The 26,008-nt window shown below is 29.4% G+C and overlaps 1 protein-coding gene across 1 annotated transcript in view; it reads right to left on the bottom strand.

The window, feature by feature from the left end:
• Nucleotides 1-5,427, bottom strand: part of LOC126749006 (steroid receptor seven-up, isoforms B/C) — a 59,043-nt gene extending 53,616 nt beyond the window's left edge. Inside the window, exon 1 of the mRNA XM_050458604.1 lies at nucleotides 4,920-5,427. Coding sequence (XP_050314561.1) covers nucleotides 4,920-5,214 — 295 coding nt within the window. The 5' untranslated portion in view covers nucleotides 5,215-5,427. The remainder of the gene's footprint in view (nucleotides 1-4,919) is intronic.
• Nucleotides 5,428-26,008: the final 20,581 nt, after the last annotated feature.

The raw sequence follows: 26,008 nt of genomic DNA, 5'->3' as shown, positions 1-26,008 counted from the left end.
GAGCTTTATTGTGTAAGCTGGCGCTGTACAATTAATGAAAGGGTCAGAGAGATGTCCCGAGGGTCAAAAAATGTGTGTATAACCACACCATAACATTCTGGGTCGAATTACTTGATCTCTGCCATTTGTAATGACTTTTCCATAATTGTTTTTACCGACCTACCGCAATTTTAACTGATTTATTTTCGTTCGAAGAGCCGACTTGTGTTTTTAATTGAGCTATCTCAAACTAATAAATGAAAATAGTACATAGATTCGAGAATTATACAAGCCTTACCATAAATATCATTTCAGATATTTTTATTACTAATAAAATAATTTAAAAAAATTATTTTAGAACTGCAGAACAAACGTGTAATTTTATTATATTATCCATTTCTTTAGTAAAAGTTTTTATTACATATAATTTCGGTAAAAAATTTACAATTTACTTTAAATTCGTTAAACAGATAAGAGATTATAAAGCTGTTCAAGTCTTAAAAATATAGTAAATAAAAATTGCAGCATACTATTTCTTAACTATATACTAAAGAAATGTATTATAAAAGACTTTTTTTATATAAAAACACTCATCATATGTAATTGCGAGTAAGGAATTGATCTTAGCGAACTTACCAACTCTTTAATAAACAACTATAATAATAAATAGAAGAAGTTATATTTTAGTTTCATAGACAAATCCCGACCTTTACAGACGTCAGACACACTTTCTTACAAAAAGGTGCATTTTTATAATATTACCAAATACACTATTTAGATTTATTCTCGTTAAGAGTCGAGATTTATTCTCGATTTCTAATTATTTGCTAATTTGACGTGCTTTGGTACCTAGATGTATATATAGGTGAAATGACTGAAATGGGTTATTAATATAATAATCAGCTTGTTGTTCCTCTAAGCATGATGATAGATTCACAAGAACTATTTTTATTTCAAAATCTAGTCATTCTAGCAAACTCCAAATACTTTGCTTATTATGATCTAAAGGTATGACTGACTAAGGTAGTTAATTTGGTAAGACTATGGTAGTTTGGGAAATAGTTCATAATTGCGATTAACAAATCATAAGAAACTAATATATTAAAAAAAAAAACCAATCTAAACTTAAGCAAGAACTTTACTTTAATTATAACAAGAACGTTAATAATTTAAAAATATATACAGTATAGAAATAATTATTTACATTTTTATTATTTTCTGCTTTTTTATGGTTCCTAAATCTTCAAACTTTTTCTGTAATGCTAGATCCGAATAACATACATTATATCTTATTAAATCCTTCCATGATCATAAAAATAGAATTATTTAATTCTAATTGGGCATAGACTGAGATTATATCGGAAGCAATATACCTATATAATAATTATAATAGTCACTCCAAATTGTAACATATTATGAAATTGTAAATTTCAATTTGTTATTACAAATGCATCAACTATAAACTTATTAGTTTAAATTTGTTTTTTATAAATCCCGATTATTAATAAGTTTTTAGTTTTATAAGAAAAAAAAGTTTTTTCATTTTCTTCTTTTTCTGTAACATTAATTCAATAAAACTCTTTAAGCGGTTTTAAACAACATTTAGCATTCAAAAAAAATATGTCACCATGGTTTCCCAAGTTACTGAATATCAGAAACAAAATTTAAAAAATTAACAGGTTTTTTATTTATTTAGCTCTTTTAACTGATTATTTCCATTATTAATTAGCAGCTTTTTAAATTATGAAATATTTTGTAAATAGATAAAAATCTTTTATTACGAAGTAAAGTGATCTAATATACATATGTATATAAAAGAAAATTGAAAGGTCTTAACGAGATCAACTTCAGCATTGTTATTCCACCTCAACTTCTCAGGAATTACTACAAAAACTTTAGATTTTAATAATATTAAGTATTAATTAAAATACAGTACTGTAAATACTGTATTAATTTAGATACAGAAATGTTTTATTTTATGTTGGAATTATATTATTTTGTATTCGCTATAGTGTACCTCTGAATGTCTTTTAAATCAACTTTTAAACAGCCACTTTCCTTATACTTTCACAGCAATGGTTCTTAAACTCTTTGGGAATAAATTGAGGTTTTTTTGTATTGGGAATAGGATCTTATATCAATAAGAATGTGTAATAAGACTTGACTTCTTAGTCAGAAACTATTGCATAATCATTCGGATGTATCATTTATCTTTCTCAAACTGACAGTAAGTCTACGCGCGATTCGCATAGGCTTGTATTTTATTAGGTTTCAAACCTATGCTGATACCAACAGTAATTTGCGGTTTTTAAGAGTGACTTGAATAGTATTAAACACTTTGATTATCAAATAATACAATAAAATACTCCAGTTCAGAGTCTTGAGCTTGTAGAACACATTAGAGACCGCAGCAAGGGTTGATGCGGTTATAACTTCGCCCAACACTATGCGGGCTTAAAAGTTTTAGTTTAATATCGCATCAGTCTAGTTTTAGTTGGTAGTTTTAAAATTTTTTCTTGAGGTTATTTTTGCTGATAAAACAAGGTTTTTACTATGTAATTAAACTTTTTTTAATGTCTACTATTTTTTTTTAATATTAGAATATTTGGGTTAGGTTAGGTTAGGTTTATTGTGAGTGCGTCCCTTGTGTCCCTTCACTGCGACCCTAGGTCTATTGCTCACTCCTAGGTGCTTGGACTTCCCCAATCAAGTTCGCCCTCTTTAAGAGTTCGATAATTTGACTCGGAGAATCATTTAATGTCTTCCGTCTTAGGCAAGGCATTGCTGAAAATGACCTGCCTGATTTTTGTTACGTTTGGTATGAAAGCCTTGGCATGGTTGTGTCCTGGTAATCCATCCCAGTAGCGCTTTGCTTTATTATGCACCAGGGTTGCGATTGTGTGTTTTGCCGTATTGTAGTTAGTGGTTCTGGACCATCAGGTTGGATTCTGCTCCTTTTTTGACTAGCTTGTCAGCCGCCTCATTTTTGCCTAAGATTTTACAAGGTCGAATCAAATTCCCTCTCCCTCTAAACATTTTACGTAATATATGGATAATATATTAGTCAAGTGGACTATATTAGTCATTGGACAAGTCCATATGTAATATATCGACTTGTCAATAAAATCAAAAACCCATAGCAATTTACTATTTTAAATCACCTTGTATATTTTCTACCAAAAAGACAAATTTTTCTTTTGTTCCAATATGAAAAATAAATGTTAGATTAATATTTACTAAGTTATTATTAAATAATTGAAGTTCTATTGTATTACGGTATGGTAAAACGTTTTTAATACATTTTCTGTCAATTATGACTAATTTATTTAATAATATAGGGATTTATACGCAGTTTTACAACTCTAGAGTTATACTCAACTTCTTTAAACTTATAATTTTTTTAAACTTTGATTTGTTCTATAATCGGCTTTTAATTAATTCTTATACCATTAACATAAATTTTCGGTCGGGTTTTTTAGCATTATTTTCTGCTTGCATTGCTTTAGTAGGAGTCTTTATTACATAATAAAAAAAGAAAGTTCGGTAAAATATAAACAATTTACTTTAAATTCGTTGAACAGATAACACATTACGAAGCTGCTTACATCTTAAAAATATGGTAAATAGAAATTGCTGTTTACTATTTCCTAACTATATATTTAAGAAATGTATTATAAAAGACTTCTCTTAATATTAAATAATCATCATTCTAATTGCGAGCAAGCCATGGATTTGAGCGAACTGAGCAATTCTCTAATGAACAACTATAATAATAAATAGAAGAAGTCTTATTTTAACATTATAGACAAAATTCTTAATAATATATAACTATTTGCGAATTTGACGGGTTTTGATGAAAGTATTGTGAGTACGTATGTGTCTATACAGGTCAAATGATTAAAATAGGTAATTAATATTATAATAAGTTGGTTGTTTCGCCTTCTCGTAATGCTAGAATTACACGAACCCTTTCTATTTCAAGCAAATTCCGAAATTGCCTATATATTATGATTTAGAGAGATGCCTGACTATGGTAGTTAAATTAGTAGTTAAATAAAAAAGTAAATTATAATTAATGAAAAAAAAAATATAAATAAAAAAAACACTAAAAATTTTAGCAAGAACTTCAATGATCTGCTAAACATGTAAAAGTTTCCTTTTTCATTTTAAAAAGGCTGGACATCTTTACGGTTAATATTTTAAACATATATACAGAATAGAAATATTCACTCACATTTTTATCCTTTTTTTCTTTTTTTATGGCTAACATTTTTCTGTAATGTTAAATCCGAAAAGTAAGCACTATATCCTCCCATGCTCATTTAAAAATGTATTTAATTTTAAGTTTGCATTTGTAATGATTTTATATTGTTTTGCATCTTATTTTTTTATGTTGTTTTTCGTTTAAATTTGTTTTATTTGTATGGTAAGATTACTAAGAACTAATTTATTTACTATTACAGGGATTTATAATAATGAATAGGCAGTTTTACTGCTTCATTTTCATACATTCTTTCAAATTGTTGTATATTACATTTTTTTCATTTGTACATTTTTAATAATTCATATTTTAACTAAATTTAAATAACTGAAAGGATTTATAACATCCTATAAAAATAATAAATACTCGTCTCTTATGTCCCTGTACACTCGACTTATGTAGGTATAAGAGTTGATACATCCTATTTTAAAAGGAAAAGGTCACAGAGATTTAATGGTTGTTTTATTACTGGGTATGTAAATTATTGTTTCTTCATTATAATTTTTTCGTCATCATGACAACAAATTGCTGACTCCTTATAAGACGAATGGCTAACAAACTGATACATAAAATTTCGTATTTATTAGAGAAAAATGTGAAAACGAGTATGAAAATTAATACAATGACCTCATTTTAAATATCATTGTATAATTTTTAGGCATAATAAACAAATTTTTACCTTCACATGTAAATTGTCCGTAATGTTTTCCAGAGCTTTTGTCTCCACACACAACACACTCAATGTTTTGATTTTTATCAGCGCTACCAGTACTATTCTGAGACGGAGTCTGCCTGCTCAAAAGGGCCAAATCTCCTGTAGTTCCATCAGGTAGGGTTCCCACACCCTGTATAGGGTTAGGTGGCTGTACAGCCGCGACCGGTGGCAAGGAATTTAAAGAATTTAGTCCGGCAGACGGAAGCACGGAGTTTACAAGCGAAGATTCGCGCCACGAATTGGCCACCAACGATGCCATGGGCACTAAAGCACCATCACTGGTACCTAAACGCGTCACCAGTCACTAGGCCAAATAGGCTGTAGCTTATTGTTTTTCGTACAATTTTCGGCGAGTCGGGTCGATCCGTGTTTCGCGTTCAGCTCGCGGTCTGCGTGGAGGTGATAGGTCGACCCCGCGACAATCTCTAGCCTCTACTAGTGACCTTTTGCTCGGCCCGACACCGACTTGGCCTGGGCGGGCTAGGGAGGTCCTTAGTTCGAGCCGGGTCACGATAGGCCATGGGGCGTTACCGAACTAAGGTGGGGGACCCGGCAACGCAGCCTTACTCGGCGGGATTTCAAAATTATTTCAGGACCGAATCTAGAATACAATTTTAAGTTCCTATATTGTGTTTAAACATGGAGGTAATTTTATTCCCTAAAAACCTGAACAGACAAAAGTTTGCTAAATATGCCTTATGTAAAGTAATAAGCTTTACTGTATTTTGTATTTAAGGTGAAGTTAGTCGAAACCATTAAAAAGTATCACCGGTAACCACTAATTGACATGTATGACATTTGAAGTGTTATTTATCGTATTTCCCTACCGACACCACTAACTTAATAAATATACCTGGACTGCTAATGCATATGGCCACTTGTCCTTTTGATGTTGGCCACTATGAACATTTTTAGTATTGCCAACAAAAAATACCTATATTAAATAAAGATAATGAAGTTGACGACGCTGACGTTTGACGTGTGACCTGTCATGAACTAAATTAATTTTTTTCATTGTTTTTAAATCATCATTGGAATTCTAAAATCACGACTCGACACGATCACTTGATATGACTGATTTTAAATAACATTGTCAATAGTGAGTATAGCGGATTTCCTAGTTTTTGGCGATTTGTAAACGACGCTTTGGTATATCGTCTGCAACAGGCAGATATAGCTTCCTCCTTATTTACACGTATTTGGTTCACTGTTTCTCAAAACCGAATTATTGTGAATTGTATGTCTGTACTGTTTATGATGGAATAATATACCGGGTGATTCATTAATATTGCACGAAAATAAAATGCCGGTTTTTTTGGGTTAAATTATGACGAAAAGTTCCTATAAACATATGTCCGAAAGTGCTTCGTTTCCGAGATACAGGGTGTTCAAATTTTCTTAAAAAATCGATTTTTTATTAATATCTAAGAAATGCCTTTGCTGTTTGCAATGTCATTCACACCATTTCTGGATATCTTAATGATGTATTTTTTTGACATATGACAGTTGATTTGTTATTCCAGGGACGTGCCCACGGGGTAAGCGGGTTAGGTTTTTTGTACAAAAAATAGCACCTAGTAGATTTTTTGAACCTCCTGTACATTTTTTGGATGACGCAACTAAAGATGGAATTGTTTTAACTCTTGGGTGTTTTTCGTATCTCCCTCCGTTTTCGGGAGATACGAACACGATACACGGGAGATACACGTCCCTGGAATAACAAATCAACTGTCATATGTCAAAAAGATACATCATTAAGATATCCAGAAATGGTGTGAATGACATTGCAAACAGCAAAGGCATTTCTTAGATATTAATAAAAAATCGATTTTTTAAGAAAATTTGAACACCCTGTATCTCGGAAACGAAGCACTTTCGGACATATGTTTATAGGAACTTTTCGTCATAATTTAACCCAAAAAAACCGGCATTTCATTTTCGTGCAATATTAATGAATCACCCTGTATAGAGTTGTTTATTTTTACTATATAAACCCTTGCTAATTACAAACCCTCATAAAATCATCTAGATTTTGAGATTCAAGTTTAAGTTATTCAAGTTAGTCAAGATTATCAGAATAATAAAACAAATATTGTAAAGTGCATGCATCTATCTGAAGTTAATTGAAACTTTGTCTCATTTTAGGTCAGGCTTACTTTCTTTCATACATTTTAACAAAATTTTCAAAGAAGTACAAGAAAAAACGCGCAACTATCTTAAATTCTTAACTAAATGTAACTTTCTATTTTGAATTTTTGTAAACAAAACCTCTCAAAAACTTTAATTGTTTTGTTTCCCTACAATTGGCACAACTGAAATTTGTCAGAGTGACCAACATCGAAAGAAACCAATCACATAAAATGGCGGTCTCCTAGTAGTGGTCATTCTAGAGCTTTAAAATCCTCAATCATATTGTAACTCTAGGTATTTTACAATTTTTAAGTAAGGCTACTTAATTAAATTAGATATAATATTGAAGACCAAATATTAATAAAATATCTACAATTTGTTTAATATCCAATAAAAAAGAGGTTAGAAAATGTAATAATAATCACAAAGAAAACTAATTAATTGGTGATAAAGTTTTTTGCTGAAGGTGAGCGGAAACGTGTCAACTATTTCGAAAACACTTTTTGGGGAGCTGTCAAATAGCGGATAAGATAACGTTAACGTCTATGTTAAGCGTCAAAACATACGCATCTTCGAAAACTGCATAATAAGCAAATTTTCCATGTATCAATATTAGATAGAAATGACTTTATATTTCAAATTATTACCTTCTATTTATGAAAAAACTAAGAAAATAATCGGACTCGAATAAATAGAGTGTTAATTTTAAGGAGGCTATGACTTAACTTTAATGTCGATTATATCGATTATATCCCTTTTGCATTGTATTAATACAAATGTGAAATGATCTTATTAAAAGTTCCATCGGTTGGGCGCCAAAAGATTGTCTAACATTAATTGTATATTAAACTCGGTAATTGTTAAACTTAAGCAGGCATGTTAAAGTTATTAAGGAGGAAATAAAATATTCATATTAGTGTTACCAAAGTATAATTTAAAAATAGTGTAATGCTTTAATTCTCTAAATAAATTTTAGGTAAAAAAAAAGGAAAATATATGAAAATATTATATGGAAAATATTTTTTTTTTAAACAAACAATTTATGGCTATTTTTCTAATATAGATATTTTATAAGAGCTATTAGGATTTTAATTTTCTAAAATTTAAATTAATTATATCCTAATAAATTTATTTTATCCAAGAGTTTATAACTTTATCAAAAAATAAAAAAAAATAACTTCAGTTTCTCAAAAGTTTAAAATTTTTAAATAAAAAATGGTTAAGTCCGGTACTGGCTAGCTTACGGAGTAAGACTCCGAAACAGACAAATCGAGTGTAAAGAACTGCTAACCGCTCTGGCTGATTCGTCGACATGTGCTTACAGAACAAACTCATTGCATCGCTATGCTCTCGTCGCCGTCGTTACGTCAACATAATCAGTCCAGTCCTAGTACGAGTTGCAGTCTTCCGATTCGACTTTTGCTTTTTAGTTGCAGCTTTAGAGTACCTGATGCACTTCAATGCATTAATTGCACCCGCCTAGCTTGCATGCTTGATATTGGTTTGGTGCTCCACAAGCAGTGACAGTTTTACGTCTTAACTTGATTACATTACTTTGTTACCTTTTGTCGCTTTATGAAGGCTTGGTTTTGAAACAAAAAGGATTTGCAGACCTGTTTTTTACTTTGGATTTGTGATGATATTCTCGTGTTTAATTTATTCTCTATAAAACTCAATTAATTGATTTTGTATGTAGATGTGTATATGTGATTTTTGAGTGAAAATAATAAAGGGTGAGTGAGCTAAATCTCTCTTCCAAATAAAAAATTATTAAATTTTATTAAAAATTTACACTAATTATATAGAATTCGAAAAGCTTATATTAGTACGAAGTTATATTATAATGCAGTTATTGGATCTTACACCGGATATAAAAAGCTAAAATAAAATATGTGCTGATTAATTATTTCTTTCATATTCAAGAAAAAAGAAATCGACTATTAAAATAGAATCCCTAGAGGGTGAAATGGACGGAAAACTCATTTTGATTAAGCATAAACATTATGATATTAATATTCGCCTATTTAAATAATCAATTAAGAATTAGGTACACAAATAAAACTTATTATTTAAAATTACGCGATATTTCGACATGTATTAACGATATTTATCAATTTTTTAAATCTAAACTTCTATTCTACATAATAGTGTATTCTTATGTATTACTTTCTTTCTTACTAAAAAATAAGGTATGAAATAAAACTATGAAATAAAACTAGGGCCTTAGGTTGTATGAATAATTCAATAGTAGATTCAATTTCTATTAAAGCTTATGAAGTATTAGTTTTATTTTGTTTATTTATGTACCCCTTACTTAATTTTCTTGATAATAAAGAAACACAAAAAAACTATTGTTTTAGAAATATTCTGAATTAAAAAAATCAAATTTAATATAAATCTTATTTCTACCCGTAAAAAAGAAACGTTGACCATTTTAAATTTGATGTTTTAGCATCGTTTCTAATCCGCTACTTATCAATTCATCTATAAATAATATTAATAATTCTTTATGTAAGGTAAACAGTAATTAATGTAGACCTATGAGTTTCAAGATTTTGGATTAAAAGAAAAATAAAGAATGTTTTAGTAGTTTTACCGTAGAATACTATGTAAAGCAAATATTTCTTCACATACCAATTAATCTATGTTATATTTTTAACAATATTAAATAATACCGTTTAGAAAAGGTATCATTTTCACAAAGTAAATAAAAAAATTATTCATTCTAACATTTAACTTTAAAATTTAACCTTATAAAAAGATGTGCATAATCCATTAAGATTATGCACCAATCTTATAGGTGATTTTGAGTTTCGTCCCTTTAAGAGGGCTTTTAATTTAGTACGTTTATTTAATTGTAGTCAATGACATAGTAATGTTTTAACTTGTTAACATATTTTTTTGGCAGTAAAAAACACTTACTAAAAGCACTACTTTAAAAAAGAAAATTATTTGATTTTTTACCAGATATAAAAAGATAAAATAAATTATATTCTAATTACTTCTTTCTTTCATATAAAAAAAAGCAAGATATTTACTATTAAAATAGAATCCCTAAAGTACGAAAAGGATGAAAAACCTCTTTATATTATGCACAATTATTATCAAATTAACAGACGTATATTTAAATAACTAATTAGAGAGTTAGGGACAAACATAACATTTATTTAAAATTACACGGCATTTCGACATATAAGGTCAAACGATATTTATAATTTTCTGAAATCTATACTGCTATTATTAATACTAGTTTAGTCTTATTTGTGGTTTCTTTTATTATTAAAAAAAATAATATAAATAAAAGTGGGACCTTAGCTTATATGAGTATGAATAACTAAATAGTAGAAGCGGTTTAATTGTAATAAAATCTTATATGATTTACGTATATTAAAGCGGATAAGCTATTGGTTTTACTTTATAAACCTATGTACCCATTACTTAATTTTTTTAATAATGAAGACACAAAAAAAGTATTGTTTTAGAAATGTTCTGAATTAAAACAAATTAAATTCAATATAAATCTTATTTCTACCCATTAAAAAGGAACGTTGGCCAATTTTAAATAGGATGTTTTAGTAGTTTGCCATAGAATACTATATAAATTAATGGTGTCGATATGTTAACCAATTATTCTATGATATTTTTTAACAATATTAAAATAATACCTGTTAGTATCATTTTCATAATGCTATTAAAAATTAATTCATGCTAAAATTTAACCTTATAAAAAAGAGTACATAATCCATTTAGATTATGCACAAATCTTATAAGTAATTAGAATTCTGGGATTTTTAAGAGGTCTTTTAACATTTAATTGTAGTAAATAACGTAGTAATAGTTTAATTTTTTTTTACATATTTTCACGGCAGTAGAAAAATATATGTACACTACCTAAGTACATTTTTCTATATTTTTTTCAGATATAGAAAAATGTACTTACATATAACACTATAAAATAATATATATAGGCTATTTTTTACTAAAGTGGGTAAGTACTACTGGGTAAGTATATATTCTTTTGATATATTATATGACTGTCTGATCTTTGGGACATATGACTATTATTGGGTCTTTGTTTATTATCGAAAAAAATTAAGCAAGTTTTATTTAAGCAAGACTTACATAAATTAAATAAATTTAAGTAAAATAATTTAAATCTCTTTAAGCTTGTTTTTAAAAATATTTTTTATATTATCAGAAATATGCAGTAAATCTCAAAATAATTTTATGCAGTAAGATATTGAGGAAACTATATAAAAATAAATAAACCTCATATTGACAAAAAAAACAACTATGAAATTACATGCATAGAAACTTGGTAGATACTTTAAAAATAAAATTTCTTACTTATTTAATGACAAATTTATTTTAAAATCACAGACAAAGATTGACTTTTTAACTTATAAAATAGAAATTTCTATATATATTTTTTCTTACTAACAAAGAAAAAACTGCCATTAGAGATAATTGTAGTTTCTACATACTTAAAATTTTTTTACTCTCGGTAAATATTACAGTAAGGTCAAGTTTTGCAGAAAAGATAAGGTACTACTAAAACACAATGTGCTTAAGAAATATCTGGACCTTATCCATCGAAATGCCGACCCGTGGGCAAGTATTCATGATGTCACTACTCGAGTCGATTGTAATCAGGAAAAAAAAATCGATCGAAATAATGCACACACATAAGTAAGTTATTCTTTGCAAGAACATAACTTTAATTCTCCTTAAGGTGAAAATATCTTACACTATTTAAATAATAATATAATGATGTAAGAAATATGGCCATTCTTTAATAAAAACTATTATTGTATTATTTTTTTTATTTTTGAACGATTTTTGCGGCAGGGGAACTGATATATTTTAATTGCCTATCAGAGGGGTTTAGAGTTACTTATTTATTTTATTTTTGTAAAAGATATTTTAAAAAGAATTTGTTCGTTTATTATTCAAATATAAAATGACATTTGAGGTTAATTTCCAAATTATAAACCAAATTTATTACTCGTGTTTCTCTAAATTCTTAGTGAAGCCAAAATTAAAATTACAAACAAAAAGGTTTTGACCCCCTAGTGAAGGTATAACATTGCTATTTATTTATAAAATATCAATAAATAACAGGTTTAAGTCCAAGTAACCATAAATTACTATTTTTGTAGGTAAAAGTTTCAAAAAGATAAAGTTCTCAAGATTTTTGAACGTAATAGCATTGTGTAATTTGTTGAGGTTCTGAAACGTGCGAAAATTAGCATTGAAACATGTTTCACTAATTTAAGCAGGCTGGGGCTAATATAATACCTCTTTGGATAAGCTCCTTCAAGAGTATTTAATACAATACAAATTCGCAAGCATTTGACAGTTCGTAACACTTTTTTTTGCAAGCTTTAAAATATGCATAATTATTATTTTAAACCGTCCTAAAGGCAACTTAAAATAAGTTTAGACGAAATAGTAAACAAAAATTAAATAAAATAAAAGTAAAAATAAATAAACATCTACTCTTAAAACATATTTTTCTTTAGTGTTATAGTTTCAGAGAATTAATAATATCTCGTATACATACCCAATAAATAATAATAATAAACGTCTTTTATAAATATAACATAACATAATCTTTATTTAGATTTTTATCTTTTATATTGATCAGCCTATAACTAATAATGCAAAAAGTTTATACCGGGTTTAGTACCATGGCAAACCCTTGGGCAAAGTTTCAAAAAATTTTAATAAGCGAATCTTGAATTATTCAATTAAATGTAATTGCAAAATTACCAAATTTTCGGTTCAGGTAAAACCAGACACCAGCCACCAGCAAACAATTTGTTATAAGGCTTTGTTAAATCTGACGTACAGCCGAATACAAGAAATGTTTTTTTTGTTTTATCAATCTCACAACCATACATTCAAAGTAAGACACGTTAACATTACTTTTTTATCTAAACTTTTATTTAATATAATTCCCGCATAATGCCACTTAATTATGGCTATTTTTTCGTCGATTGAATAATTCGTACTTGTTTTCAAATATCACTGTTTCAAATTTGACTGTCACTGATTTATTGACACTTTTCCTCACGTCAGTGACAATATTCGTTTTACTGGTGCCCGTTTGGTTTTACCTGAACCGAAAATTTGGTTATTTTGCAATTACATTTAATTGAATAATTCCAGATTCCCTTATTAAAATTTTTTGAAACTTTGCACAAGGGTTTGCCAGATTGGTCTCTTCAAAAAGTTATGTTACATTTTTTCTATAAAATGTAGAGGGTCAATAAAAGTCAATAATTGACCCCCTTAAAATTTACATGGGTTTTCCTATGTTCCGCTCGGCGACGCCCCCCCCCGGTATACATATGTATATAAGAATCTAATCCTATAGCTTTTGGAAAATAAAACGAAATAAACGGAGAATCCCTGAGGTTTAAGGACTAGTACGAGCTTATTCAAATATTATACCTTTGTAGTATAATATAGGTATCTAAAACTAAAAACTAAATCAATATCTAAAATTTCAGGCAAAACAATTCCAAAATGTATGAATAATATAAACAACTGAAACATTGAAAAGTAAACAAGCGAAATTGGCACCTAAATGAGACAAATACAAACAGACAAAATACAAGACAAAAATTTTAAGTAGGCTAAATATACTTGATATACTATTAAAGTTACTTAAAATGACAAAAAAAAATAATAAGAAATTAAAATAAATTATATGTTATTATAGTACTTTAAAAACTTAAATGGTGAAAATTTACAGCTTAAGACATTTAAACCAAAAAAACAATAATATTAGGTAAAAAAGATAAAATAATTTAAGTAAATTATTGAAAATATTTATTCTTAAGAGTACTAATTTTATATTTATAGCTTAAAAATTATATTTGATGAATTTACGTTTTAAAATGTGTTTTTTGGTTAAAAAAAAATATCCTTTTTAAGGTGAATGTGAAAAATTTTGGAAAAAATAATAATTCTCATGTTTCTTTGGTATACGTATACCCAGAGAAACAGCTACAATATATTATCTATTTTTAAACTAAATCCTCTAAACATATTCAATAAACATTTAGGTGATTTTTTTTAAAACGGTATCTAAAAAACGATGATCTTATGGAAGGATAATCTATTAAAAGTTTTTTTGATGTAGAATAATTAAATCTAAAACGACTAAAAAAACACTCTTCTATCAGAAACTTTTTATATTATTAACACGTAACTTCAATTTACAAAACTTTCATCTCGCGTGACTATCTATGAACATTTAAATTATTAAGATAAAAAATAAAAAAATCAGATATCACAAAGCTTGGTTCTTTTTGAACGCCTATGCCCTTAGACTACATGAACTATTAGAAAGTAGTTCCTTTAGGTGAAACTGGTAAATTAAATGTCAATAGAGCTCAAAATACTCTTAACTAGTAAATCTAAACGACAAAAATTGATTAAAACAATAGAGCTATAAAAATAATTACCATTTTAATTTTTATAATAATACTTTATAGGTTTTAGAACATTTTTATATTGTACTTGTTAGTCATAATTAAGACTTGTTGTTCTTTTAAAAATATTGCAGTTTTTTTGGTTAAAACATTTGTTTATAATACTGAAAGATTAAAATTTCGAGAGGTGTTTTATTTAAAACTACATCTAAATATTTTTCATCTCTAAATCAAAAAACACCATTTGCCTTACATATCTTTAGAATATTAATAAAATAAAATTTGTGTTTATTGATCTACAAAGATATTAAAAATATAATTTTTTAATCGCTTGATTTGGCATATAAAAACATCTGCCAAGTTAAATATAAAATTTCAAGACAGGTTACTGTACTGTAGGAGAGCCACTGAACACGTATGCACTATACAGTAGAAAACGAGAAGCAGGTTTTATTTTTGTGAGCCTCATAAGGGTCTCTAGAATATAATAGATTTCTAACGGATTTTTTTTAGGTATTGTGTTTTTTTTGAGTCAGGTATTATACAAAATATAAAACTTTGTATTTCAGCTTAAGAGGTTCTTAAGTCATTGTTTAAAGAGTTTATGATTTTATTATAGATATATATATATATAAGATCAGGAAAGACTCTGACAGTAAGAGAATTCTATCACCAAAAAAAAAAAAACAAAAAATGTCACCTATAAAGGATATGAGAATGTGAGTACAGGTATATTTAAAAAAAAAAAGAAAATATGAAACACAAAAATATGATTGTAAAATCGCTTAAGGATATATTCAGGGTGTCCCATAAGTAATGGTAAATAATTCAATAGCAGCTTCCTCTTAAAAAAAAGAATTGGGTTAAATTAAATTTTGCTAGTCTAAAATTAACCTTTTTTACAATTATGTGATAGGAGTCGCCACCAGCAACATTTTTATTTTTTTTAACTCTGTAACTTTCATAGGCTTGGCATAATTTAATTTTTTATTTAAAATAAACATTGTGCAAATAAACAGTTTGGCTTTAAAAAGATACACTTCAAAAATCTTGCTACGATTAACCCTTTTTGAGATATTTTATTGATTTTGCAATATATCAATTAAATAACTATATATAACATAATATTTAATACAATAATTAACTATTATTGATATTAGTGAGACTGATTAGCAATTCAAGAGGCCCTACGCTAAAAATTTTTTTGAACCCTAATATGAATTTTGTAATAAAAAAGCTGCACTCTTTAAAGACACATAATTATTATTTTTAATTTAGGTACCTATCATAAAAAAATATTTCGAGTTAAAAAAAGCACTAAAAATCAAAGAATAGATGAACAATACATATAATATTTAAAGGAAAATGCAAAAAAAAACAAAATAAATAAAGACTTTTGATTTTTGAACACCTAATGAATTTCTCGTATAAGTTTTAACCCTTTGAAATCTAAAAAAAGATATTTCTCCGCTACAGTTTATACCTGCTATGGATAATATCAACATTAATGAGAAATATCAACATTTGGGGAACTAGACATTACTTTTTTGCCCTATAAACCTTAACGTTTCCCTTGGAATTATATTTTCGAATTTCATTTCCAGCTAATATATTTAAAGCGAATACATTCAGCCTCAACTTTGGTCAAAGTTATATGGATAATGCAAAAGTAAAATATCCCCATCAGAATACATTTCTAATTATAAAAATCCAATCATATTTAAGATGATAAGCATTTTGACACTTTTTAAGTTCAACTATAGTGATATTAATTAAAACGTAGAAAGTATTTATAAGCATATTATCTTTTCCACTGAAAATAACTTCATTATCTTTTTATTTTCGTCAAATTAAGGTTTTTCTTTTTTTTTTTATTATCTAATTTAAATTTAGAATAGTTTGTAAGTTTTTGACCACATTCTTCTCAATACACGAAACGTTTTCGTTGTTGTATCATCAACTTAATTGGTGAATTATTCAAAGAGACTACCAAGAAAATATCCATTGTAATGACTTGCTTACTTTATTAAACCCATTTATAATATTGTCCGAAATTTTATCAAAATCCCAAATTCTAATTCGTCGTATCGCATTTATATGATAGAAAAAATTGCCTCAATTTTTGTACTGTTCGCTTGTGTCGTATATAATTTTTGTCGTACCACTTCTAATGCTTTTCTAAATGCTGAAAATACTAAAATAATTGCCTTATCTAATCCACGTGAGCAGACCATTGTGTTCCAGATCATTTTTACGGAACGACAGCATTGGGAATATTGGACTTATTTGTAGAAGTCGAACAAAAATTGTATTTTTCTTCTAGAAATATAAAAAAATTAAGTTCTGGTCTTCTATATTTTTGAATGTGATTGTTCAAAAATGGATCATATTCCTAAACAATTGCTATTGTCTTTTCTCTTATTTTTTGTTTCTTGTGTATATAAAGGGTGTGTTTTTTAGAGGCGGAGAACTTTCGTGAGTTTTATGGTGCTCATAATCGTCCTTCAGAGAGATTAATTCGAGAAACTGTTGATCGTTTTCGCAATACTTTTACTCTAGTCGACAATTCGCATCCCGTAAGACGCCGTACAGTGCGCACGCAACAAGCGATAGCTGCTGTGCAGCATAGTGTTGATAATGATCCAAATGTGTCAATTCGTCGTCGTTCTCAACAAGTGAACTTATGTCTATCCACTTTATGGAAAATTTTGCGCAAAGATCTCGGATTGCGAGCATATAAAATTCAACTTGTCCAGGAGTTGAAACCCCAGGATCATTTTTTGCGCCGTACATTAGCTGAATGGACGGAATGAAAGATTGCTGTTGATCCACGATTTCATATGAAAATTTTGTTCAGTGATGAAGCACACTTTTGGTTAAATGGCTATGTAAGCAAGCAGAATTGCCGAATTTGGGGGGGATGAGAATCCACGAGCTATTGGCGAAAAACCGTTACATCCAGAAAAACTAACCATTTGGTGCGCTTTATGGGCCGGTGGAATCATTGGTCCTTATGTCTTCAGAAATGCTGATGGTCAGAACGTTACAGTAAACGGTGAGCGATACAGAAACATCATAACCAACTTTTTTGTGCCTTAATTGGAAGCCGTTGCAGGCGTTGCAGAAATGTGGTTTCAGCAGGACGGTGCCACGTGCCATACAGCGCGCCAAACAATTAATTTACTCCAAGAGACATTCGAGCAACGAATATAATTTCACGAAATGGACCTGTATAAACTGGCTAGCTCGTTCGTACGACTTGACGCCATAAGATTATTTTCTTTGGGGCTATGTTAAGTCGCATGTCTACGCTGATAAACCCGAAACACTTGAGCACTTAGAAGCTAACATACGACGCGTGATTGCCAAAATACGGCCTGCAGTACTGGAAAGAGTGTGTGAAAATTGGACCTCAAGATTACGCCACGTACGTGCCAGCCGTGGGGATCACATGCCCGAAATCATTTTTAAATATTAATGCCAAAAAAAATTCTTTAATATAAAAGCAAATTCGTCCATATCAATAAAATATTTTGTGTTTAATTTCAATTTAAATTTCTCCGCCTCTAAAAAAAACACCTATTACTACTTTATGACTAATTTTATTCCGGTAGAATTTTTTCTTCTAAAAGTTATTCCATTTCTGTATCTATTTAGCCTAAGGTTTGATAAGCTTTGTGCTTTTCAATTCTATTAGGATTTTTCCAAATATATTATTATTATTATAATTTTTTTAACAGACTCTTCACGATCCTTTGCAAACAGCATACACGGTAAACCAAAAACTGAATTTTTAATAATAATAATAACACCAGAACAGCTACTGACTCTTTATAAGGCTCAAATACGCCCTTCCCTCGAGTATTGCTCGCATGTCTGGAGCTCTGCACCCAAGCATAGTTTAAACCTGCTGGATTCTATACAGAAGAGAGCTATTCATCTTATCGACAAACCAGAACTGACTAAGAGTCTGGATAGTCTGGAGCACAGGAGAAAGGTGGATGATCTCTGTTTATTCTACCGTTATTATCACGGTAAGTACTCCTCTGAGCTGGCAGGCCTGATTCCACCCAGGGCTGTTCCGGCAAGAAGGACCCGTCTAGCAGTTGCGGCTCATCAACATCGAGTCCACCTGCCTACCCCAAGGACGTCGCTGTATCGGGACTCATTCATCTGGAGAACATCTTCTTTGTGGAATGGGCTTCCATCTCACATATTTCCCGACCCATACAACCTACAGCGATTCAAAATAAATGCCCACAAATATCTTCGCGCAAGCACCACTCCAAGAGTGACATAGGACTTTCCTCTTGTGCTTGTGTTTACAATTTCAAAAAAAAAAAAAATAGTAATAATTGTTTTTTATTAAATCAAATTAAACATTATAAAATTTTATAAATTGATTATAATAATATTCCAAGAAGGCGAAGTCTAGCCAATGGCTACTCAAACTCAACCTCCAATAGATTATTTCAATCTAAATTGCAAAAAAAAGCTATGTTGCGCTAAAAACATGCATGTAGAAAAACACTATAACTTAGCAGTTCTATAATAGAAACTACATAATAATAAAAATAGTAATAAAGTCTTTAATTATCCCGTATAAACTTCTTTATATATTTCAATCCTTGGCTCAGCAAAAGAGCTAGTGAGGGGTCAAATCATAATTCTCTACTTGTGTTTTACTTTAATGACTTTAATGCATACTTAAATTTGCTTGGTTTAAATTGCCGTATATTAGAAGGTAGAGAATTGTATAGCTTTATAGCACTATATATAAAAAGCTTTTTTTGAAAAATGCTTAAAAACTTATCCTTATTTCTGGTATTTATAGAAGGGATATTTGAGGTGGTTATAATCTTTATTTTAACAGATGAAGCAATATTGTTTTCACAATTCATAATTTTAATACAAGATATACCCAGGTAAAGGAGCCCTCTATTTGACATACTTAGCCACTAAATTTCATTGACTCTATGTGGAATCCTATCATATTTTTTTAAGTTAAATATAAAACAGCAGAATATAAAAGTCGTACAATTTTTGCACCGTTTCGAAGTACAGTAGAAGAAATATTGCTATAAATATGCTATTATAATAGATGCGTAGCATGATTGTTGACCTCCATATACTCTCTTTGAATTTTTGAAATCAAAACAGCTTACATCCTCTATTATTGGATTTTTATTAAAAAGCTTGAGGTTAAATGTTAATTTTGCAGGCCCACCAATTTTGCTGTTATTCAATACTTTGTCCAAACTGATTACATCAATTCTCTCTCCATTAGCTGCATAAGAATCTAAAACATAAAAATATGCATTTTGTTAACATAAAATAAGTCATAACTTTCGAGGAAGAAAATATTTATATGTAGTTATTGCCCATAAAGAAAAAAAATCAATTTTTATAAATCTTGTGGTTATTTTATGTATACACGGTGTTTCAGGATTTTGCGGCACAACGTATAAAACAAGCGCAATAAGTCATTTGTCGCGGTGTTTATATGATGGATTTTTAAATACAAAATGTAAATAATAAGGCTTAAAACAATAATAAAGTTAACATTTAAAACACTTTAGAGAACAGAAGTTATAAAGATGCCGGCTTATCAAATTGTATTTGCATTTAGATAAATAATAAAGTAATCATGAAAAATGTGGCAAAGTAAGTTTAGTGTAAGATTTTAATCAGTACGTCATATAGTAATTTTATTATACTTTCAAATTTTACTCTGAAGTTCCTGGTAAAACTTTATATAGCTACTTAGTATCAATATGTTGCTTTTACAAAAAAAAAATCTATTTTTTAAATATTTCCATTACTACCGCCTGTCGTAAGGTCTTTGTTTAAAGCTTTTACGCTAATTAAAACTTAAAACGTTAAATATTATTTGGGTCTCAGTAAAATATGGATTAAAAAAATCTAATTTTTCCTAAGTACTAGTCTATTACGTAAGTTATAAATACTTATTAGGTTTGCAAAAAAACAAGAACGAATTTAAAAGGTAATTGTTCGGTTTAATAAAGATCCTTCGCTTATATTTATGTATATTATAAATCTACCGGATTATAGACTTATTAATATACATACTACCCCGAATAATGTATATAAGATATAACAGTCAAAATTACAATAATTATAAGTCTTTAGAGCTTATTTTAGACATTTATTTAATGTAAGATTTTCACGTTAAATGTTGTAATGTAAAGTGGTAAATTTCTATTCCACAAGGATAAATCTATAATTTTAGAAAAATTAAGGAAATATTAAGCATATCAAAGCTAAAAAATATCGATTTTTATCTGGTCGAATGAATGAACTATGAAAATTACTTAGAGTGATTATTCTAAAGCTATATTTCTGACTGCTACATACTGTAAGTGTAGATTATACAAAAGAAAATTTTACAAATTATATTTAATAAAATGAATAATAGCACAAAGCTAAATAATAAAATAATAGATTGGTCGAGATACTTTGTAGGACGGAAAGCAGAAAAAAAAGGTGATACCTACAGATACGTTTTTTTCCTTCAGGACACACATTACAGGATTACGATTTTTTTTTATGATATGCCTTTCCATCAGTCAATTTTTAGGAAGTCAAGGGGATGTAAGTAGGGTTATAATACAACATGAAAGTAATGTGCATTTTCAGTAGGATGGAGCTCTTCAGCACAGAAATTGCTAAATAGGCGCCTTCCAGGGACGGAGACGTGGGTGTTGAATGGCTCGCATGTTTTCCAGGAACTCCACTAGACTTCTGATTGGGTGCACTAGGTTTTGAATATTTAAAAAGCAACGTTTATAAAACCCCATCTGAAAATATTGAAATATAGAGGTGTTACCACGCAAGCCTTGCCAATGTTCATAAGGAATTTCAAAATAGGCTTTATTATTGTCTCGCAAATAATGACTCACTTTTCGATCATTTAAGACCATTTAACAAAATAACTTTTATGAACTAAATAAATTGTGAATATAAAAATTAACGTACTTTTTTTTAAGAAAGTTATTAAGGGTGGTACGTTTTAAAATGAAAGTACTGTATATGCTATTCGCGTCAAATTTATGCTAGGAAACTCCTTGTTTCTTTCAAAAAATTTACTAAACTTGAAATTGTGGATAATTTTTATAACACCAAACTAATAAATTAAGATTATAAGTCTCGAGAGTCTAAAGTTTCTAAATTTACGAGAATTTAGAAAAGATAAGTGGATTAAGAAAAATAGTCTCCAAAAAAAAAGGTTAGACTGCTTATACTGGTCTGTTTTTATATTGGGGCTCATATTACTAATATTATAGATTTATGTTATGGTAGACGTCGATGTTATCGTAGTACGGAATCAAATTTATATTAGTCATCAACACTAAGCCAAAGCTCACTGAATCTTTGGGCTGTTATTCGTGTTAACAGATAAGAGATTATCCTTTTTTCATTTCTTAAAAATAGTTGACACAAACTAGAACTGAAATTAGTACAGTAAAACTATGAAACTAATTAGAAAAAAAATAAACTAAAATATGCGTTTTACTTCTTTCTTACATAGTATAATATACTCTCATATAGTTCCTTGTCTGTGTATAAATTAGTTTTTGCTCACACCGGTTCTGAGAGGAGCCGACGCGTAGCTATCTTGCTAATAGTGTCATCTTGTGCTGTTTTTAATGCCCATATACCAACCTTTCTAGTTTTATTTATATAAACTTCTATCGAAATATATTATGGTAACAAACAAACTTTAAAAAAAAAACCTTAGTATATATTTTATGAAAGCATCAGTTTATCTTGAGTTTAAAGCATTTTTCAAGAATTTTTTTCTTTATTTTATTAGAATTAGGGTTTATTTCTTTGTTAAATAAAATATTTAATATGTAACCTTTCTCCCTTTTATCGGTTAGGCATTGTTTATTGAAAATATCTTAGGTATATTATTGGTTAATCCTACACAGCCTGTACTGAACTCCGCGTTAATTGACTTTAAATTTGAATAAAACCTTTTAGCTTCATACGATGTCCTTAAATTAACTGCTTAAGAAGTTTTATAATATTTTATAATGGATAAATTTATTTAAATCGATTAAGACTTAAAACCTTATGAACGCTAGCAACATATTTTTAGGCGTAGAATTCATAAAATACCCTTTGAAAAACTTTTTATTTTTCTTTGAATTGGAACATAAGCGAATATCACTGATTATATTTATATGTATGCTTTTCGCTTTTCTAAACATTTAAAGAGAATAGGGAATCATAAATGTCTTCATAAATATTTAATATGTTTAATATTATGTTTAATATTTAATACGTATCCTTCCAAGTGTCTAGATGCCATTCTACAACATTATGGGGATAGCCTTATGGTACGAATTTGCAGTAACCGGTAGCTCCGGCTTATTTAATTTATGATTGGGTACACCTGGCCAATACCTACTACGTTGTTTATTGAGTGAACAGTGAACAAAACACGCCCGCAATATCAACACCGTTTCTTTTGTCATTTTATAGGGCATCAGTGGTACATCATTATTTTTCACATGTAAAACACAAATTTAAGGCGTGTTTGTGTGTATACTGCATTGTTCTAATAAATGACCTTATAAAACATACTATAATATAGTGTTTCTTAGGAGGTATATAAAAAAAAATAAAATAGTCTCTTACATATACTTTGTTCTTTTTAAGGTATGTTATGTCTGATATGCAATCAATTATATATCATTTAGTTTTGTTATTATTGCAAGCCTTGCTATGTGATATTGATATTTCTTTGAACAATTTTATTAATTTTTTATATCCTCAGATATAAAAGACAAGATACAAACAAAAGAAAGTGAGTGATAAAAGTAAGTTAACTTAGTTTAGAACAGAAATAATATCGTAAAAGGATCAATGTAACTGAACTAGAGATTTTAAAATACTTATTTCAATCGCTACATCTCTGTTTCCCTTATTTTTTTGGTATTTTCTGTAGGCTCGCATCAGTAGGGTGACGGCCGCTGAAGTTATATGTTTTTTCATCTATACAGGGTGTAACATAAGTGATGACTTTAATTTTAAGGGGTGATTCCTTGTCATTTTTTAAGTAAAAAAGTTCATATAAACATATGTCCGGAAACGCTTCGTTTTCGAGATACAAAGTGTTAAATTTTTTTTTTTAAATCGATTTTTTCATCTCATAAACGCATTTACCAAATTTGTTGAAATCTTTACATTTTGTTAGTCACTTTATAAGGTACCTTTTGGAATTCTCACATCTGGCCTAGAAATTTCAGGGGCGTGCCCACGGGCTAAGTCGGATTATTTTTTTGTAAAAAAAATATCGCCCGGTACATTTTTTGTAAGTATGATATTTCTTTTAAATAAAGCATCTAAAAATCGTATCTTGCTTCGTTTAGAAATAAATTGAAAAAACCATATTTTAGCACGTCTCGGGCCTCCATAAAAAAAAACCTAAGATGCTTCGAAATTGATTTTATTGGGAATAATACTTATTTATGCAGGTATGTATAAAAATTTCTCTGATAAGAACATTCCTATGTCTTACATTAACATTTACCAGGTACTAGGTACTGTTAGTTGAATGTGTTTTACTGTGCAGATAACTATGAATAACGCCGAATTAGCTCAAATGCATTTCATTTATGGCCTTGCAGATGGAAATGGTGCAGAAGCCCGTCGAATTTATCATGAACGCTTTCCCGATAGACCAATTCCAGCAGAAAGAACTTTCATAAGACTCCATGCCCGTCTGTGTGAGACTGGATCTGTCAATGCTCATGCTGAGCGCGTTGGTAGACCGAGGGTAACAAAATGACGCCACAACTAGAGGAAGCAATTCTGCAAGCAGTGGAAGACGATCCGTCAACTAGCAGCCGAAGATTATCGTTACAGTTTAATATCAGCCACGAAAGTGTTTGGAGGGTTTTGCACACAAATTTACTTTATCCATTCCACATTCAGCTGGTGCAAGCACTGTTGCCAACATATTTTCCTGCACGATTAGAGTTTTGCTAGTGGTTTCTTCAAAAAACTGCCCAGAATCCAAATTTTACGGCTAAAATTCTTTTCACAGATGAGGCCTGTTTTTTATGGGAAGCCATCAGAAACTTCCACAATAACCATCTTTGGGACTTTGAAAATCCCCATGCCATTGAAGAAGGTGGATTTCAACAGCAGTTTTCCGTGAATGTTTGGGCCGGAATTATCGGTGATCATCTTATCGGACCGCACTTTCTCCCTCCTAGGCTGAATGGTGATACTTTTTAGAAGAAATATTGCCAGATTTATTAGAAGACGTACCACTAGCAACAAGAAATACCATGTGGTTTATGCACGACGGTGCACCCGCTCATTTTAGTCTTGTCGCTCGAAACTATCTAAATGATACTTTTCAGCAATGGATAGGTCGGGGGGGACCTCAGCTATGGCCGGCACGATCTCCAGACCTGAATCCTCTGGACTATTTCTTTTGGGGATATCTGAAATTGCTTGTTTATGCGACGCCAGTTGTGGATGAAAACGATTTAAGAAACCGGATTGGAAACTGTTCTAATGTCATACGCAACACACCAGAAATTTTCGAACGTGTGCGTCAGTCGATGGGAAGAAGATTGCGTGCTTGTATTGACAGTCGTGGTTCTCATTTCAAGCATTTGATTTAATAAAATTTTGATGATATTTAAAACTAAAGTAAGTTATTATTTTTCACAAAAATTAAGCGATCGTATTTTTAATTGCTTAAATTTGTACAAATATCTCGCACAAAAAAAATGGTGGCGTACACAAACAACAAATAAATTTTAAATAGGTAACCATTTGCGACGCCATTGCATTAAAACTTAAACATCAAAAATAGCATCTTATTAATTTTTGTTTTCGGTCAAGTATGTGTTTTGCAAAAAATTTATTTAAGGTTTTTTCTTAGTTGTTAAATAATAAACATGCTGGTAATTTGTCAGTTAATTTTAAAGCATTTTTTTTATGGAGGCCCGACACGTGCTGAGATATTATTTTTAATTATTTATTTCTAAACGAAACAAAAAATTCTATGTTATACGTAAAAAATTTAAGAGACAAAAAAAAAGTTTAATTTTTAGATGCTTTATTCAAAAGAAATATCATACTTACAAAAAATGTACCGGGCGATATTTTTTTCACAAAAAAATCATCCGACTTAGCCCGTGGGCACGCTCCTGACATTTCTAGGCCAGATGTGAGAATTCCAAAAGGTACCTTATAAAGTGACTAACAAAATGTAAAGATTTCAAAAAATTCGGTAAATGCGTTTATGAGATATTAATAAAAAAACGATTTAAAAAAAAAAGTTTAACACCCTGTATCTCGAAAACGAAGCATTTCCGGACATATGTTTATATGAACTTTTTTACTTAAAATATCACAAGGAATCACCCCTTAAAATTAAAGTCATCACTTATGTTACACCCTATATTGTATGTACGTTATAAACTAATCCCATAC

Source organism: Anthonomus grandis, chromosome 22 (genome assembly GCF_022605725.1).
Source record: "Anthonomus grandis grandis chromosome 22, icAntGran1.3, whole genome shotgun sequence".
Taxonomy (NCBI): Eukaryota; Metazoa; Arthropoda; class Insecta; order Coleoptera; family Curculionidae; genus Anthonomus; species Anthonomus grandis.
The sequence above is the reverse complement of the archived record's forward strand: the minus strand, read 5'-3'. Positions and strand labels throughout refer to the sequence as shown.